This window comes from Clupea harengus, chromosome 2 (genome assembly GCF_900700415.2).
Source record: "Clupea harengus chromosome 2, Ch_v2.0.2, whole genome shotgun sequence".
Classification (NCBI taxonomy): Eukaryota; Metazoa; Chordata; class Actinopteri; order Clupeiformes; family Clupeidae; genus Clupea; species Clupea harengus.
Window position 1 is genome coordinate 31,641,232 of NC_045153.1, and position 16,041 is coordinate 31,657,272.

A 16,041-nucleotide genomic window follows, 5' to 3' on the forward strand; every position below is an offset into this window, starting at 1 on the left:
ACTCACCGCAGGCTGGCCTGCTTTAGAGACGTGCAGCAGACTTCTCTGGGGGAGTCCTGTGTGTGTGTGAGGGAGGGACGTGGAGCCTCAGCCGCGGTACCTGTCGGACTAGTTTATGTTCTCTGTCTCTATTCACTAGCCCACACGGGCCCTCCAGGAGCGCACGGCCCGCTGGATCACCTGCAGAACAAATCGGAGCCGCGGATCCCACATACTGAACATATAGTTGAGCTTAGCCAGTGGGGGAGAATCTCAGAACTGGGCCGTGCTTCTCTGACACACACCGTCTGCCCCGACACATCTGGTCTTTCTCAGCCTCTCTGGGCAGAACAGAGGGCCCATCAGTCACTGCACGACAGCCATGTTTGACTGGCTCTGGAAACCTTAAAGATCAGTTGCATTAAAATCACACAATAAATCTGGTTCCTAACTATGCATGTAAGGATATGAAATGTTTTAGTGAAAAGGGCCTGCAGCATGGACTTCTTCGACTATCTATTATGCATTGAGGACAGAAGCCCTGTGACACGCACTGAGGAATTGGAAGCTGGCGACCACATGTGCGATACAAAATACATAAAATTCAGCTGTGCTGCACTGTAGGAAGCTTTCTCAGGGCGAAATGCATTGCCCTTTAGGTCCAAGTTCTAGTCTTTATTGCCAGATTTATGAGGAGGGGAGAAGGCCTAGTTGCATTTATCTTAGGACCTTTCCACATGTTTCAGTGTCAGTCCTTTTTTTATAATTGAAGCCACAGGCTACTGTTTGTTCTGGTCCTGTACCAAATGTCATAATTTGAGGAAATCAGGTGAAAAAAGAAGTCTCTTTGCAAGTCACGCTGAGTTTGATGTGCAAGGAACACAGACAGACCTGTGGGATGTACTTTACTGCAGCACTTGACAGCAGCAACTGTTCTTTTTATTCATACATAAATAAGTGCATTAACTCAAGTGTAAGTTCACCCCCAGCTCTGAGCCTAGCTCCGCCCTCTGCATCATTTTCAAAAATGCTAAAAAGGTGGGCAAGGGGGCTGAGACGGGGGTGGGAAGGGGCTGAGAGTTTACTCCATTCGAATCTATCATGACATAGATACGTCCCTAAAGCTTCTCTCTTTACAACGACATAGAATGATTTTAAACAATAGATAGCATGTTGAGCCATTTTCAACCCATAAAATGCCAATTTTTATAAAAATGATTTCCGCACCATGAAGGCAGATATGTGTTCCAGGCGTAGTAAATCCAAAATATGTGCATTTCTAATGTAAACACTGTTCTGCCCTGGTCTACGCGTTTCAGTTAGGGCCTCTAAGGGCTGCAGTCAGTCAAGCGCCACTACAAGGCAAAACACCATAGTGCTTTTATGTTGGGAGTAGGCCATTGCCTTTTAAAGCTTCCTAAAGAGGACCTATTATGCTTTTCCACCCTGCTTTATTGTGTTATATAGGTTTTTGTGCATGTAAACGGTTTGGAGTTAAAAAGCCCAAAGTACACACCAGAGGGAATCATTCTCTCCCACAGAAACCACTTTTCTCAGCTGCCTGAAACGCCTCATTGGAATTCCTTTGTAACAAGATGACGCAATCTCGAAACACAATCCTTATTGCCCACCTAGCTGACCCTACAGAGCACACTAAGCTCATCAGGAGGGTGGGCTTAAAGACACAGGAGCTCTAACATGGCGTGAATAGAGGTTGAATAGAAATGTATAGTATGAGAAAATGTAGTTTTTGGAACATTGAAGCATGTACATTTATTCTAATAGACTAGAGAGAGAGAGATGAGAATACAATTATGAATATTGAAAATGAGCATAAAAGGGTAGAGAAGTGAAGAAATTAGTTGTATGTATGTTATGTGATACATGATACATGAGTTCTAGTTGACCTTATGTCCACTTCCCTGCTTTATCACTTTAAAAAACACGGGTATAATGCACATATCTTAAGTTTTCAGTCATCGATGGCAAGGTGTTTGTTTACTTGAATACTATTGAGTGTTTAATAATAGGCTACAAAACATGACCCTAAGCTGGGACATTGAAACGTGCATTTCTTTTAAGTCATGAATCTCAACATGCCTGCAAATGTGTAATTTGGTTATATAATTCTTTGTTTATGTGATAGAAACTGATGTTTTCATTTGAAGTTGTTCGCAATATAATTCTCCCATTTTTTTCTTTTTCAAAATGAAAGTCTGGTTTATGTTTTCCATGGATTTTAATGACATTCACAAGGTTAAGAAGAGTCCATGTCAAAGATAAGAAAGTCCATGTTGTGACTCCTATTTTAAATAAATCACGCCTTTTTCATAAGCCCACCTTCATTCTGAGGTGAAGCGCTGTGGCTGTGGTCAGAGCACGTAGGGGAGAATACACTAACCAGAAATGTTCGTAATTGGAGACACGCAAAAAAAAATCATGGCCCTTTAGCCTGGATGTCTACTGGAATTGAAAGGTATAGTCTAGTTCCCGTTCACATGACTGTACCATCAAACAGAGTTAAGTCTGTTACAAACACTACATTCCTACAAAAACGTACCTGAAAAATTAAACAAAACATATTATTATGTTAAATCCCAATCAACAATTTCATCGCCTGCATTAATGTGGTGTCAGGGACCTGGTTCTTGGGCTTGAGGTGTTGGATTGGGTTACAACGATTTATTTTCCATTTCATTATCACCATTTATTTTAGCGTTTACCTGAATTCACACAGAACGCCTAATTTGCAATTTGTGAAAATGTGTGTGTACCAAATGTCACCATGTAATGTCACCTACATTTAAAATGCACTAGTACCAGTCTTTATACCTTGCAAAGGTCTATTTTGTCCCACAGAAATAGACATTATTTGTTTATTTGTATGTTGGTGAAATAATTAGCAACTACACGTACCGCAACGTACGTATAATATGACCATCGCATAAAATGAGAGAGCGAACAAGAATTCGATGAAATTAGGAATTAGGAAATACAAACAGTGTTCGTGTGTGTGTAATACATCCCTGTAAAGACACCTTCATTGTGATATATCATTTTTTTAATTGAAGTATTGGACCATTTGACAAAATACAAAAACAAAACAGTCCATATACCAAGTTTCATGTCATCAAAGAGTTGCTGAGATATGATCATTCTGTCAGCATCATGAATTGCACTACAAAGACAATGGTGGGATACATTTAAATACTTTCTGTATCATATATCATACTTGATGTATCTACCTTAAATACCTGCTGTATCCTATTTGATACATACATTTTCAACAAGACTTTACCATACAATAGTAAAGTACAAAAAGTACAAAATATTAAGAAATTATATGTTTTTTTTTATATTGAAATATTGGTAATAATATAAATGTTATTCTTACTTTTCTTACTATAACTTAAAAAAAATTGCTATTACTCTAAGTTACTATATGAAGGCAGCAATTTCAGATATGGCATAAGGATGAACATCTGCTATGGATGAAATTCATGAAATTTGGTGGCATTGTATTTTACGTGGTTAAGTGACAAACCTGGACAAAACTCAGAGTAAGTGGTAAACCTCCTAATAGAAAATCCAGATGGCTTAATTCTGTTAGCAAAACAAAGCCATAGGTAAATGCTTCTCTCGTGAAACATACTGACTCAAGCCTCTGTAGAGGCCAGCTGATCAATAAGTGTGTCATACCAGTAACACATTTGAATCTCAGACTGCAAGTTACTTTTCCATATAAGGAATTACCTACTGCATCAGATCAAACTTAAGAACTCCAGCAAGCCAAGCAGGCCCCGTATGTACAGTATGCCTCACAGATCTGTGCTATGTGAACACATGCAGTTCTTCCCTTTCACTGACAACAGAAAAGCTGCGGGGCCTTTCATCTGGGTCACACAGCTTAAACTGCGCTTTGCTCCGGCTGAGACTGCTGTGAAGGCAGCAGCACCACAGGGAACAGTCCACGACCGCTCTTTAGATGGTGCTTGGGGTCAGGTAGGTGTGACAGCAGCCTGCATAAAGTACAGGTGGATAATAGGTTCATGAGGGTCAGGGCAGGAATATATTTAGTCCTCCCCACATGGCCCTGTGGACCTGCACAGACTTGGTGCATTAATAGCAAAAAAGTCAAGTGACATACAGCATACAGATCATCAGTCTGAAATAAAGCCCAGGAGACACATTTCTCAGAATTCTTTCTTTAGAAAATATTTTGAGAATGTTTATTATAAAAATATAAATGTTTCCACTACAAATCACTTTACATTAGTAGACAAGGCCATCTACATTTGCACATCCCACACACTCCAGCACACACGCGCACACACAGGTCTAATGAAAGAGGAAAGGACAGGTGGGGGGGGGGGGGGGGGGGGAGGAAAACAGTATTGCTCTTTTAAAACGCCATGTCTATAAAGTAAATATAAAACACTAATATCATTGTCACGTCACCATGTCATAACTTACTGTATGCTACAAACCAAACATTCCAAGAATTTGCACTGTAGAGTGTATGTTAACAAATAAATAGGTAATTATAGTTGATTTTTTTTTTTTAAACAGTAAAAAACAAATATAAAATAACATATCATACAAATTATTTTTATTTAAATGTTGCACACATATTTCATTGTTCTTTTATACATACAAACATTTGTACAATGGGATGGCCAGGAAAAGGGACTGTACCGCTAGGTTCACTGTTGCTATCATTACAAGGTCTTGTTTACATATATACATGCTAACAGTAGGGAGAGCAGCAACATCTACAGGCAGGTTGGAAGGGACGGAGGAAGACTTGAGATGTTCATCTAGTGAGGAACTGAGAGGATGGGGTAAGGAATACATTGCTTGCAAGGCTGCAGTTCTTTCCCACTCAAAGGGCTGACCATTGTCTGCATGCACATCAAATGTGATTTGCAGATATGCTAATGGGAGAGGCTACAACATGTTACCCTCCGCTTCGAATGTTGGATGTCTGCGGTGCAGACTGCTCCAAACTGGACAGGACATTCGGTTGGGTAATAGTTCAGTTAGTTGCATGGTGCACTTTCTCTCTGCATTTCTTTTTTCAATCTCTATCCCGCCTCCTTATCCTGTCGTTTGCCTATTTGTCTAGCTATCTCAGATCAATGAGGAACATGCATCCTGAGATTTTGCACAAGCCACCCAGTCCTCTGGAAGTGCTCTTTGTAGATGTCTGAGCCCTGATCAACACATTTTTAGAAAAGGATGAGAGAGTCATGTCTTCTACTCAGTCCATTCACATTATCAATACAAACTAATGCTTCCATTTAAAGGGACACTGCCAGCAAGAAATACAAAGTTCTCTCAGTAAATTCACTCCTTGCCTGAACTTATTACTAGTAAACATTTTGTGTCATCTGGCAATGTGCATGTATTGTAGCATAGTAGAATATGATACTATGTAGTATCTACTTATTCATTAATTAAATTCATCTTAAGTCAGTGGATAAGACTTTCTGAATGGATATTTTTTCAAGTTTATTTTATTTCAAATAGGAGATTCCTCCAAGCAAATATAACCATGATATAATTCAGCCAGTGACTCACCAGATTCAAAATGTTGGGTTCAGTCATTGGAAGACTGCTTTGAAGATTATTAACACCACTCCCTCTGTTTCATTTCAAGCCTTTTCAAACCTTGTGACAGCAACTTTCAAGCGAGTAATTTTAGTGCTCGACCTTTAGAAAAAAGCACTAACATAATTCTCTGAAATGCATATTGCCTTATTTGACAATCCCATGTACTCAGCTCGACAGTCTTAGTGGATAAATATTGCTTGGCATAGGCCTAGTTAGCGTTTACAAGGCCAGAAGGGCCTCCTTCCTGCTAACAAGAGGATTTTTTTTGGTCTTCCCCAAACCAAACCTTCCCAAAGTCAAAAGGTCACACTCAGTGGCGAAGTGAGGGGGCTGGATACGGTACACAGTCTTTTCTAGAAGGGGAAGAAGGGAACAAAGCTGACAAAATCTCCTCCTCAGGTTTCTCTCCAAACCCGATTAATGTATCAGGAGGTTTGTTGAATTGGTGCATTTTTGTTACTAAAAGGCATTTAAACAGCTCCTCTGTTGAGTCTTTTTATCCGTACCTACTCAAAGAGGGCAGCTGGACAGGTTAATGGCTCCATTAACTCCATCCTGTTCTACAAACAGGGCCTCTGCTCTCAGGCTTCACCATGTCACAGGTGTATGGTGGCAAAGGTGCAGAGCAGGAAGACATCACCCAGAACACAAGCTCAGTTACAGCTCCCCTCTCAGCTGCCACACACAGCTCCTGCATGCTGCATCTTCTCCTGGGCCTCAGTAATAAGGCCATACATCATTGGTGGGGATCTTGGGGGTGTTCATGCTCTTACTGAGCACCACTCGTCCCTAGGATGTGTGTCTCTCTCTCCCTCCAGGGAGCTTGCCCTGAACTGCAGATACCCTAATCGTGTTGTATCTACTCTCTCCTGTTATATCTATTGTTTGTCATTGTTTTGTTTCAATGCAGAATTCTTCTCGTCTTTTAAAGCCAAAAGCAGTGATAGTGTCCTGCAGTTTACACAGGGACCGGGCCATTCTTTGTGTGTGCTTCAAGTGCTTGGATGCTGCTCACAATCTTCGGTCCAACGATCGTCACACCAACTTTCTTGAAATCCCTGAACAGCAGAGAGAGAGAGAGGGAGAGAGAGGGAGAGAGAGAGAGAGAGAGAGAGAGAGAAAGAGAAAATGCACTGTCCTTACTGAGTCACATATGATGACAGTTATGACATGGCCTCAGTGCTGTTCCAACTCTTTCACCCTTACTCCCTGCCATTGCATCAGTCAGGGCTGTTTGGGTGGAGTCTGCCACTGTTTACTGAAATCTCAATTCACAGTACTATACATTATATATATACATAATATATATATATATATATATATATATATATATATAAAATACATCGTACGTCTATGGAAATAGTATAAAAGAGGATAACTGTAAAAAATGTCAAAAATAAAAGATAATGAATCATCGGCTACTTGATTACCTAGATGGTAGTAGTGATGAATGCATCTGCATGATGTTTATCCCTTAAAAAATGAAATGTGGTTCCCTGGGTAAGCTTTATTTTTAAATGACATACCCCACAATAATTTAACTTCATCTAAAATATGTATGTGGTTGTATTGGTAATGTAGCAGTTGGGTAGTAGATCTCTGGGAGGAACAGCACTGATGACGATACATGAACAAAGCAAACTCGCTTTCAAGAATCTGTTTAATTAGTTCCATGCAATGGTTGACAAGAGCCTCTATTATTTACAGCAAAGTATTTCTTCTCTAGACTCACTGTACGGATGCACTCATCTCCATGCACACATTAGAATGATTTGGTTAGAATTAGAAATTCACTTTGTCACAGGCGTACAGAAAAGCCAAATAACTCATGAGATAAGAAATAATATGGAATTAACATGATCATCAAAATTAGTATTTTCAACTATGTGATCCATATTGGCATGTTGAAGCTGCAATGATTATAAAAAAGCACAAAGGGACACACTCACATCATTGTGGTTTTGGGGATTATCAGAGTAATTAGTACAAGCAGACCTACAGTAGGTTAGGACAAGCACACCTGGCAATGCACACGATGAGTAACGATCAGCGGGCAGGTGACTGTCAGAGAGAGAGGTCATCTGCCCATGAATGCAAGTATGGCGGTTTTAGGGGAAAGTACACACTGCAGAAAACTACACAAACCAAACCCACCCACCATCCAGTCTTTAGGGGTTAAAGTGTCGTGATTCCCATGGAGGGCTCCCACTCAGGACAAGTAGCTGCCGGCCTGACTTCAGCCATACAGATTCTACAGAGAGAGTATACTTTTTAAAATGGCTGCCGCACATGTTGGTCAAGACCAGTCACTATGCAGCTGGAGCTTTTCAATGAGCAGTTAATTGAACAGTTTGCCCAAAGAGGAGGAGTCATTTTCTCAGAACTTTTGGAATATTTATGAAAATGTTTAACGCAAATGCCAAACACACTCTTTTGCAGCTGCTCAACTCTCAACTATACACAGAAACAAAATGCAGATACAAAGAAACCTCAAATCAAGGAGAACATTATCATTATTGCATGATGCACTCTGGAATAGGCTGAAATTTGCAGTACATATTAAAACGTCACTAAACAGATTGTACACAGCTGAGAAATAAAAAGGTTACGGTGATGAATACTGTTCAGTGAAGGAGCCAAGCGCATTATCCCAACAAAAGAACATGATGGACGTGGGTCGCAGAGAGAAGGGAACCTAGGAGGGAGGATGAGGACTGAAACCCACAAAGCCCATCCTCCTACACTCACTCACTCTCAAAGTGAGAACACTCAGAAGAATGTCCGGATGCCTCGTGAGCAACCAGAAAATAAACTCAAACTGGAACTGCATTCAAAGCCTTCAGAGGGAGGAACACCAATGGGTGGTGTAGGACCACAGAGGAAGTCTAAATCACATCATCTCAGTTCTCATCTCAGCACTGGCCATTGCCACAGGTGACTCACAAAGACCTGTGGCAAATGACAGATGACAGATTGGAACGTTAATAGAGGCAGACAGCGATGACTAGGTGGTGACTTCATGTTTGGTCTAAAATCTCAAATCTAATCTAACATCTTCATTTCCAGTAAGTGGTTGCTGATGCTCTCCAATGGCACTTGCAGTTAAACTGACTCACTTAGAGTATGTTTCCCAATGACTCTCAGTAGCAAGACGACTGTGGCATGAAAATACACATTGTATTCTGTACATGTTAGGTAATAGCATCGTGTGATGGACTCTCATGTGATTCTGTCATAATAGTCATTTTACATTGATTTGACTCAGCAGTATGTATGATACTATAAGGAGGCCATGCACCATACTCACTAGAGAGAAACAAGTGGATTATCATTTAGCTTAGGCCACTCTATTTCTGCTGCTGTTTGCAGGAAGTGGATACGCATACAGCTCAGGCTGATCATGTTACCGTGTGCAAAGGTTTTGCAATTGTCATAAGTGCTTTGTTGCAAACTGTAGCTTCATTATCTGTGTTGCATGGTGACCAGCAAAAAGGCAGAATGTTCTACATAGTCCAATATGGCATTTTTTAATGTAAACCACATTACTCCTTTGTTTCGGCTGTTTAGTCTGATCTGTAGGGGAGAGCGGGAACTTGTTGGCACACTTTTCAGTTTTTCTCACAATGACCGCAAACAGAACATCACAATGGTGAAACTGTTGTATACGTCTTGGGCACATATGAAAGTATTCATAGTATTCTCCTATAATATTTCACTGCAAAATTATAATCCATTCATTTGGGAGTGTACACTTGCGACAACTTGGCCCATAAGTGGGTTAAACAAATAAGAACCTATAATAAATTGTAGATTTATTGTAGCGATGTAGATTTATTTTATTTTATATCTGAAACTGAACTCAACACCTTAAAAGTAACCAATAATTTCCACTTACTTATTCCACTTATTTTACAACTAGCTCCTTAAAAATAGCACTCCCCAACGTCAGATCCCTTACTAACAAAACTTTGTTATTAATGATTTTACAAGATCTCATAGGCTTAACCCTTATTCTCCTTACAGAGACCTATATAAACTAAACTAATCAATTTCTGGTAAAACAAAAGCCTATAGAGAGTGAGGGCACTAAAAAGAACCAGTCGCAAAGCTGAGCACAAGTGGCATTAAAACCAAATTGCAGGCTGATTATAATATCTATGAGTACCTGCTCAATAAATAGAACAAAGACTACTAGTTCACTACATGAAATAGTGTAGCAGTTAAGTTCTGCACCATGTGCTCTTGATCCGATGCCTAACTAAAGTTGTTAAAAAAAGATGATGTTAATACCCCCATACTCTCTGAAATCTTCCCCATGTCTCAAATATGCTATTATAACACACTGTTGAAAGAGAGACACGTCTGTTTGCGAGAACTACAGACCAATCTTTCCATTCCTGGGGAAATACTTGAAAAGGATGGATACCAACAATTACATATACATCTGACTTATAACAATTGGTTTGATGTTTACCAGTCTGGTTTTAGAGTTAATAACAATACAGAAATTATGTTAATGGTCTTTAAATTACCTCAGATACCAACTTCAATATGGTTGTGCTTCAATACTCAATGACTTTGACCATTTTATTCTTCTTCAGTGCCTTGAACACTATTTAGGCCTTAGCGGCACAGTTTTTAACTGTCTCTTTTCTTAACTTACTGGAAGACCTTTCTCTGTTTCTATTGGCAACTTTAAATCAGACGAAGTTCACATTCCATATGGAGTCCCTCAGGGGTCAATTCTTGGTCCACTGCTGTTTCATTTCTATATGCTCCCACTTGGGTCCATCATTCAGCAGTACAACATTTCATATCATTCATATGCTGATAACACACAGTTATAGTACCTATATCTGTTTCGACCAATAACCTCATCCCAGTGAATCAACTCATCCAATGCACTGCTGATATCAAGATTTGTGCAGTTAAATAAGAACAAAACAGAGATTATTTTGGTAGGTCCGAAGGCTTTGAAGCACCAGATCCCCTCATTGTTATCTCTCCTGTCGGTAAAACCTGGTGAGCATGCCAAAAGCTTTTGTGCAATTTTAGATGCTTTCCAGATGAATTCCAAATTAATTTCCAGAAACACATATCTAATATCTTCAAGACGGCCTTTATCATCCTCAAAATATATCTAAAGTTAGATGCTTCTTGTCTCTGCTAGACTCTGAAAAGGTAGTTCATGCTTTTATTTCCTGTAGACTAGATATTTTTTTACTGGCAGAACAAAGCAGATGTTAAATAAACTTATTATTACTATTATTATTATTATTATTATTATTATTATTATAAACTTAACTTATACTCATAGTATTATCTAAAACCAAAAGATTTGAACACATCACTCCTATCTTAACTAGTCTTCACTGGCTTCCACTAAAACCAAAAATGGATTTAAAAATAATTCCTACTGTTTTGAAATCCATGCTTAGCTCCTCTCTGCGCTGCTGACATGCTCACTGAATACACACCAGTCAGATCCCTTAGACCATCAAGTCAAGGTCTCCTCACTATACAGAGACGACAGTGGTACAGTGGTAAAGAAGTCGTTTAGTAAGCAGAAGGTTGTTAGTTCGATTCCCTGTCGAAGCGTCCTTGAGCAAGACACTAAACCCCTAATTGCTCCTGATGTGCAGTGTGCCATCAGTGTAAAATGTAAAATGTGAATACATCCTTGTAAGTCGCTTTGGATAAAAGCGTCTGCTAAATGACTAAATGTGAAATGTGAGAAGAAACTCTAAATCAGCCTACGGTGCCTTCAGTCATTATGGTTCCACTCTCTGGAACTCTCTACCACATTAACTAAGGTCTACTACAACAGTATATTCTTTTAAAAACATATCTTTTTTCGCAAGTTTTTGATTTGTTTTAAAGTGTGTGGTTAACGGGTAAACGTTTATTTTGGAATCAATATAATTGACATTATCCTCTTTTTAATACGTTCCCTTTTACTGTAATATCATCTTATCTTATTTGTTTTTATGTTATTTTGAATGTATTTATACACGAGATATCTTAATATCTTATATGTTTTGTCATGTCATGTATTTGCTGTGTATTTTTATGAATAAAGTTTGACTTGACTTGAAAGATTATGCCAAATCATGCCCTTCAGTAAAGATAATGAGGGCAGACTAAATCTAAGACACAGACCGAAGGTCTGCCAGCATCATTCAAAGTCATAATTCTGGCGAAACATAAATAAACATCTCAGGCAGCCTACATGCAGCATGGGCCATTTGCTCCATCTCACACATTGAATCCAAGTCTCTTTTGGCCGGCTGTTTTCAAAATAGTTTCACACAGACACACACACGTTCTCATCTGATGATAAGTCATCCTGCCGGAGAACATGAGCCCCATGGTAAAGCAGCCCCTGCGGCCACCAAAAATGTGGTCACCGTAATTTCCAAAATGGTAATGTTATGATGGTAACAAAGGAAAAGGTCCACACCCCAGCAGTGTGCTCAGACATCTGGGGTCAGGAAATCAACAGAGGTGAAAGCAAAAGCCACCAATTGTAGTATGGGAATGGGGGTAGGTCATTGTGAACCATTGGGCAAAGGGTTAAAGAAACTTTTTATCATAGAGCAACAAAAGGTTGCCAGAGCTGTTTACATTAGAAGCCGAGATCATTTACATTAGGAGCCTAGGAGGTGATTTAAACAGCATGGCAAGAGGTTGAGTTGCTTGTGGTTCAGAGCAGAGTATGTTCCCCATGCTTTGGTACTGCTCTTTACTGGAAGAAAGACTGATTGCTACATCAACCACGAGAAACAGACTTTTTTCCTTCCAAAGGATAACCAGCCAACATGTGATTTTTGAAGACGAAAAAGAGAGGAAGGGGAATATTCTACTGAGCTATTGCTTTGTTTCAGGAAATCCACACATTTTAAACAATCTATGCATAACTTTTAAGGACAGGGTTTTGCAACTTTATTCAGTAATAAGCAGGAAGGTGTGCATGTCCTGGGCCAGCTCCATGGGATTTAAGAAGAGATTCAAAAGCAATTGAATCAGCCCAAAGTGCTTTGGTAGCAGAGTTAGAGGAGTGCATGTTTCTAACATCACTGAAACTATGCCCTAAGCAGAGGGCAGTGTGTACAGTAACTGAAACGGAGTTGTGGGTAGCCCAACCTCATGAGGCGCTGTAAAGTTTAAACCGGTAACACCAGCAGTAGTGCAGCAGTCTCCAGAGTAGTCAAAGGAATGACAATTCATCTAACGTGAAATTATTCACGACAGAACGTAGACGAATATACCTATCGCTGCTTTTTGTAATATTTTCAATATGGGCATCAAAGCATTTTCTGTCATGTACTATGTGGAGAAGAGGGACACATAGCAAAGAAGCAGAAAATCAAGACATCGTTTGTTTTTCATGAGGAAAGAGGGGACAGAAAGCCAGAAAGTGCTACTCCTCACAAAAAGGAAGAAAAAGCTATCAAGACCTTGGCATTGTCCCAAGACAAAGGACCCAAAGAGGAGGCCATTTTCACCTGGCCAGATGAATCATGGCTTGAAGACAATGACGGTAGCTCAGTCACAAACAGCTGATAAATTGGAATTCCAAATGATTTTGACAGTAGCACTCTGGGCCCTAATTTCCTATGGGCTTAGCGCAATGAGAATAGGTGGGGATACCTCTCTGTTCATTTCATTGACACAGGGCAGGGTGCAATCAAGAAGAAATGGATTGAGTGATGAGTGGATGTGGAAATCAAGTCATTCTTCATCAGCCCATCACAATGATTGGACCATACCTTATTAGGGTTTACACAGAGTTCAGAAATGGTCTTGTCATTGTCAAAGGGGGGCCTGACATAACATGTTTGGGAACAACTGGTGTAAAACACAACATGCCATGAAGGAGGCACTGACTTTATGAGGGCTGCTGTGTAATCTGCCATCTGACCTGCCCAAGACCAATGTTTGTCCAATCACAGACCTGGCACTTTACAATGCATTAGAGTCCACCTGGAAGACCAGAGGGGGCCAGAGACCAGGGACCAGACAAGGGTCACCACTGAGCAGTCAAGGGACCAGACAAGGGCCACCACTGAGCAGTCCAGGGACCAGACAAGGGCCACCACTGAGCAGTCCAGGGACCAGACAAGGGCCACCACTGAGCAGTCCAGGGACCAGACAAGGGCCACCACTGAGCAGTCCAGGGACCAGACAAGGGCCACCACTGAGCAGTCCAGGGACCAACAAGGGCCACCACTGAGCAGTCCAGGGACCAGACAAGGGCCACCACTGAGCAGTCAAGGGACCAACAAGGGAAAACCCAGATGGCCACCACACAACAGATTTCTACAAAACCAGGAATCCAGCATTCATAGCATCAAAGTGGGGACTGTGAAGAATTGAATGTAATGTTGAATCTAATGCTCCGTTGGCCTTTTCTTCCTCTGCTCACGTAGGAGGGATGTTCAAACACAGCACAACTTAGCAATGAACCAAAGTTAACGTCCCCTACTCAATAGTCAGCTATGTCATCCCAGAATGCCATCCCCCATGCACGCTAACTACGCAGCAGTGTGGAGATGAAACAACCTTACCCTCCAGCAATTACATTTGGGTCATGGATGAGGGAGAGGATTTGATGTACTATTTGCATTTAATTATTTACACTGACATTCAAACAGAACGTATACTCAAAGAATGCCTAATTACTGCCGGTCCAATGTTTGTCTACTTCGTCATGCAGGTTCAGGATTGTACAAAACCAGACGTGCTATAAGACTTAGGGCCTTTGATCATCCTGATTAGCTAATATCCAGTTATTTACTCTGTGAAATACTGCCTCTACTGAATTGGCAAACATGTCTCGAGGGATGCTAACCTAACAAGGAGGTAGTCCCTGCTGGCCAGTCACCATACATCCTTTCCCACAAAGCCAGTCAGATACCACGGAGTAGCACCGTGAAGACATGGTCTTCAACAAGACGTTTGATTTCATCTCCTCAACTACCGAATGGACAATTACACAGTTTCCCAGTCCACAGATTCTGCCAGAGCTGTCATATCATGTATACTTTATTTTTTGACTATGCATATTTTAAGCAGATGAAACAAAATAGAAACATGTGTACAATAAGAGCAGTTCCAGTAAGCTTTAACCAGCCACCACTTGGACCACACGGGTGTGTGAATGAATGTGTTACCCTTCAAGATGAGTGGATGTAGCAGCAGTGACATCTTCAAAGAAAAAAGTTCATTTTTGTGGTTTTACTGTGTGACATCTTTATACCACGGCATTGTGGGTTTACTGTGTGACATCTTTATACCATGGCGTTATGGTTGTTGTAAATCTGAGCTAATGTACATCAGCACATTAGCACTGTTCTCCCTCTCAACACTGTGCTTGAAGATGGGATCTGGTGCTGCATTGCATTAACTCGGTTCTCTTATGACACGATTCCCTATGTTGCTATTCAACATAGAAATGTAATATCTGGTTTGTTTGAGATGACTTGTCCGGGGTTGTGTCATTCACAGCCAGTTAGATTTGGACATTTGCATTTGACTTTCATGCCCAGCAAATCTCTGAACATAAATTTGGATGTTCAGGGAAAGAAACAAGGAATAGAAACGTTATGCATATTTTTTCATGTGGAAACAATTCCCTGATCACTCCAATATGTAAACTGCTGAGGTCAGGAAGGACAGGAAAAGTTCTCTTACTCTGTGGAAGTCTTGGCTAAGGTGTCGCACGAGCTGTAGCTGACCCCAGTAAAGGCCTCCTTGCAGGGGAGAGTCTGAACAGTCTCCAGCCAGTCACCCATGGTCCGAAACGTGATGTCTGTGTTGTTTCGGTCCAAGAGAAGGTTTGCAGGCCTGGCATGGAAACAGAGGGGAGAAAGACAAGTAGAGGTTGAACAGTGGAAGAAGTGCAAGTAGTCGTCTAACAAAGAACACAAATGTATTGCTTGCTAATATCAACAGTGAAAATAATAACAAGAATGAACACCAGTATGATTTTTGCACATTTATTGCGCGCCACACACACACACACACACACAACCACACACACACATTTTAACACAACAAAGGAACCCCAACCCAAAGGAGATGTATCCTGGCCTGCAATTCACATCAGGTACAAAAACACCATTATTTGGAAACAAGCTCATAAAAGTGCATGCCGCACTGAAAAAGCACCGGAGGCCTAAAATATGATCTGCTCGTCGTCCCTCAGGTTCTCCATGAGGAAATACCTGTGGAGAGGGGGGACTCTCTATAAACTGTTTCTTTTGCGCAGTGTTATGGCACGTATTCCCAAGTGAAAGCCACCAGAGACAAAGATGTTTATTTTCATGTATAGACATTTCTGACCATCCGTGATGATTTCCCAATATGCTTTTCACATTGTTTATTAGATGAAGGTCCATTTGTGGGGTCATATCTGGTACAACTATTAATCTCTCAATATGAGTTAAA

At 40.6% G+C, this 16,041-nt stretch overlaps 1 protein-coding gene across 3 annotated transcripts in view; it reads right to left on the minus strand.

Annotated features, from left to right (window-relative positions):
* Positions 1-4,168: 4,168 nt before the first annotated feature.
* epha3 (eph receptor A3) overlaps positions 4,169-16,041 on the minus strand; it is an 84,274-nt gene continuing 72,401 nt past the window's right edge. Inside the window, exons 16-18 of one of the 3 annotated variants that reach the window (XM_031561003.2) lie at positions 15,286-15,438; positions 7,751-7,843; positions 4,169-6,650 (exon numbers count right to left, since the gene is read on the minus strand). In XM_031561003.2, the coding sequence (XP_031416863.1) occupies positions 7,768-7,843; positions 15,286-15,438 (229 nt within the window). In that variant the 3' untranslated portion in view covers positions 4,169-6,650; positions 7,751-7,767. Of the gene's footprint in view, positions 6,651-7,746; positions 7,844-15,285; positions 15,439-16,041 lie in introns of all 3 variants that reach the window. The other 2 variants (XM_031561010.2, XM_012819815.3) reach the window with 2 other exon arrangements.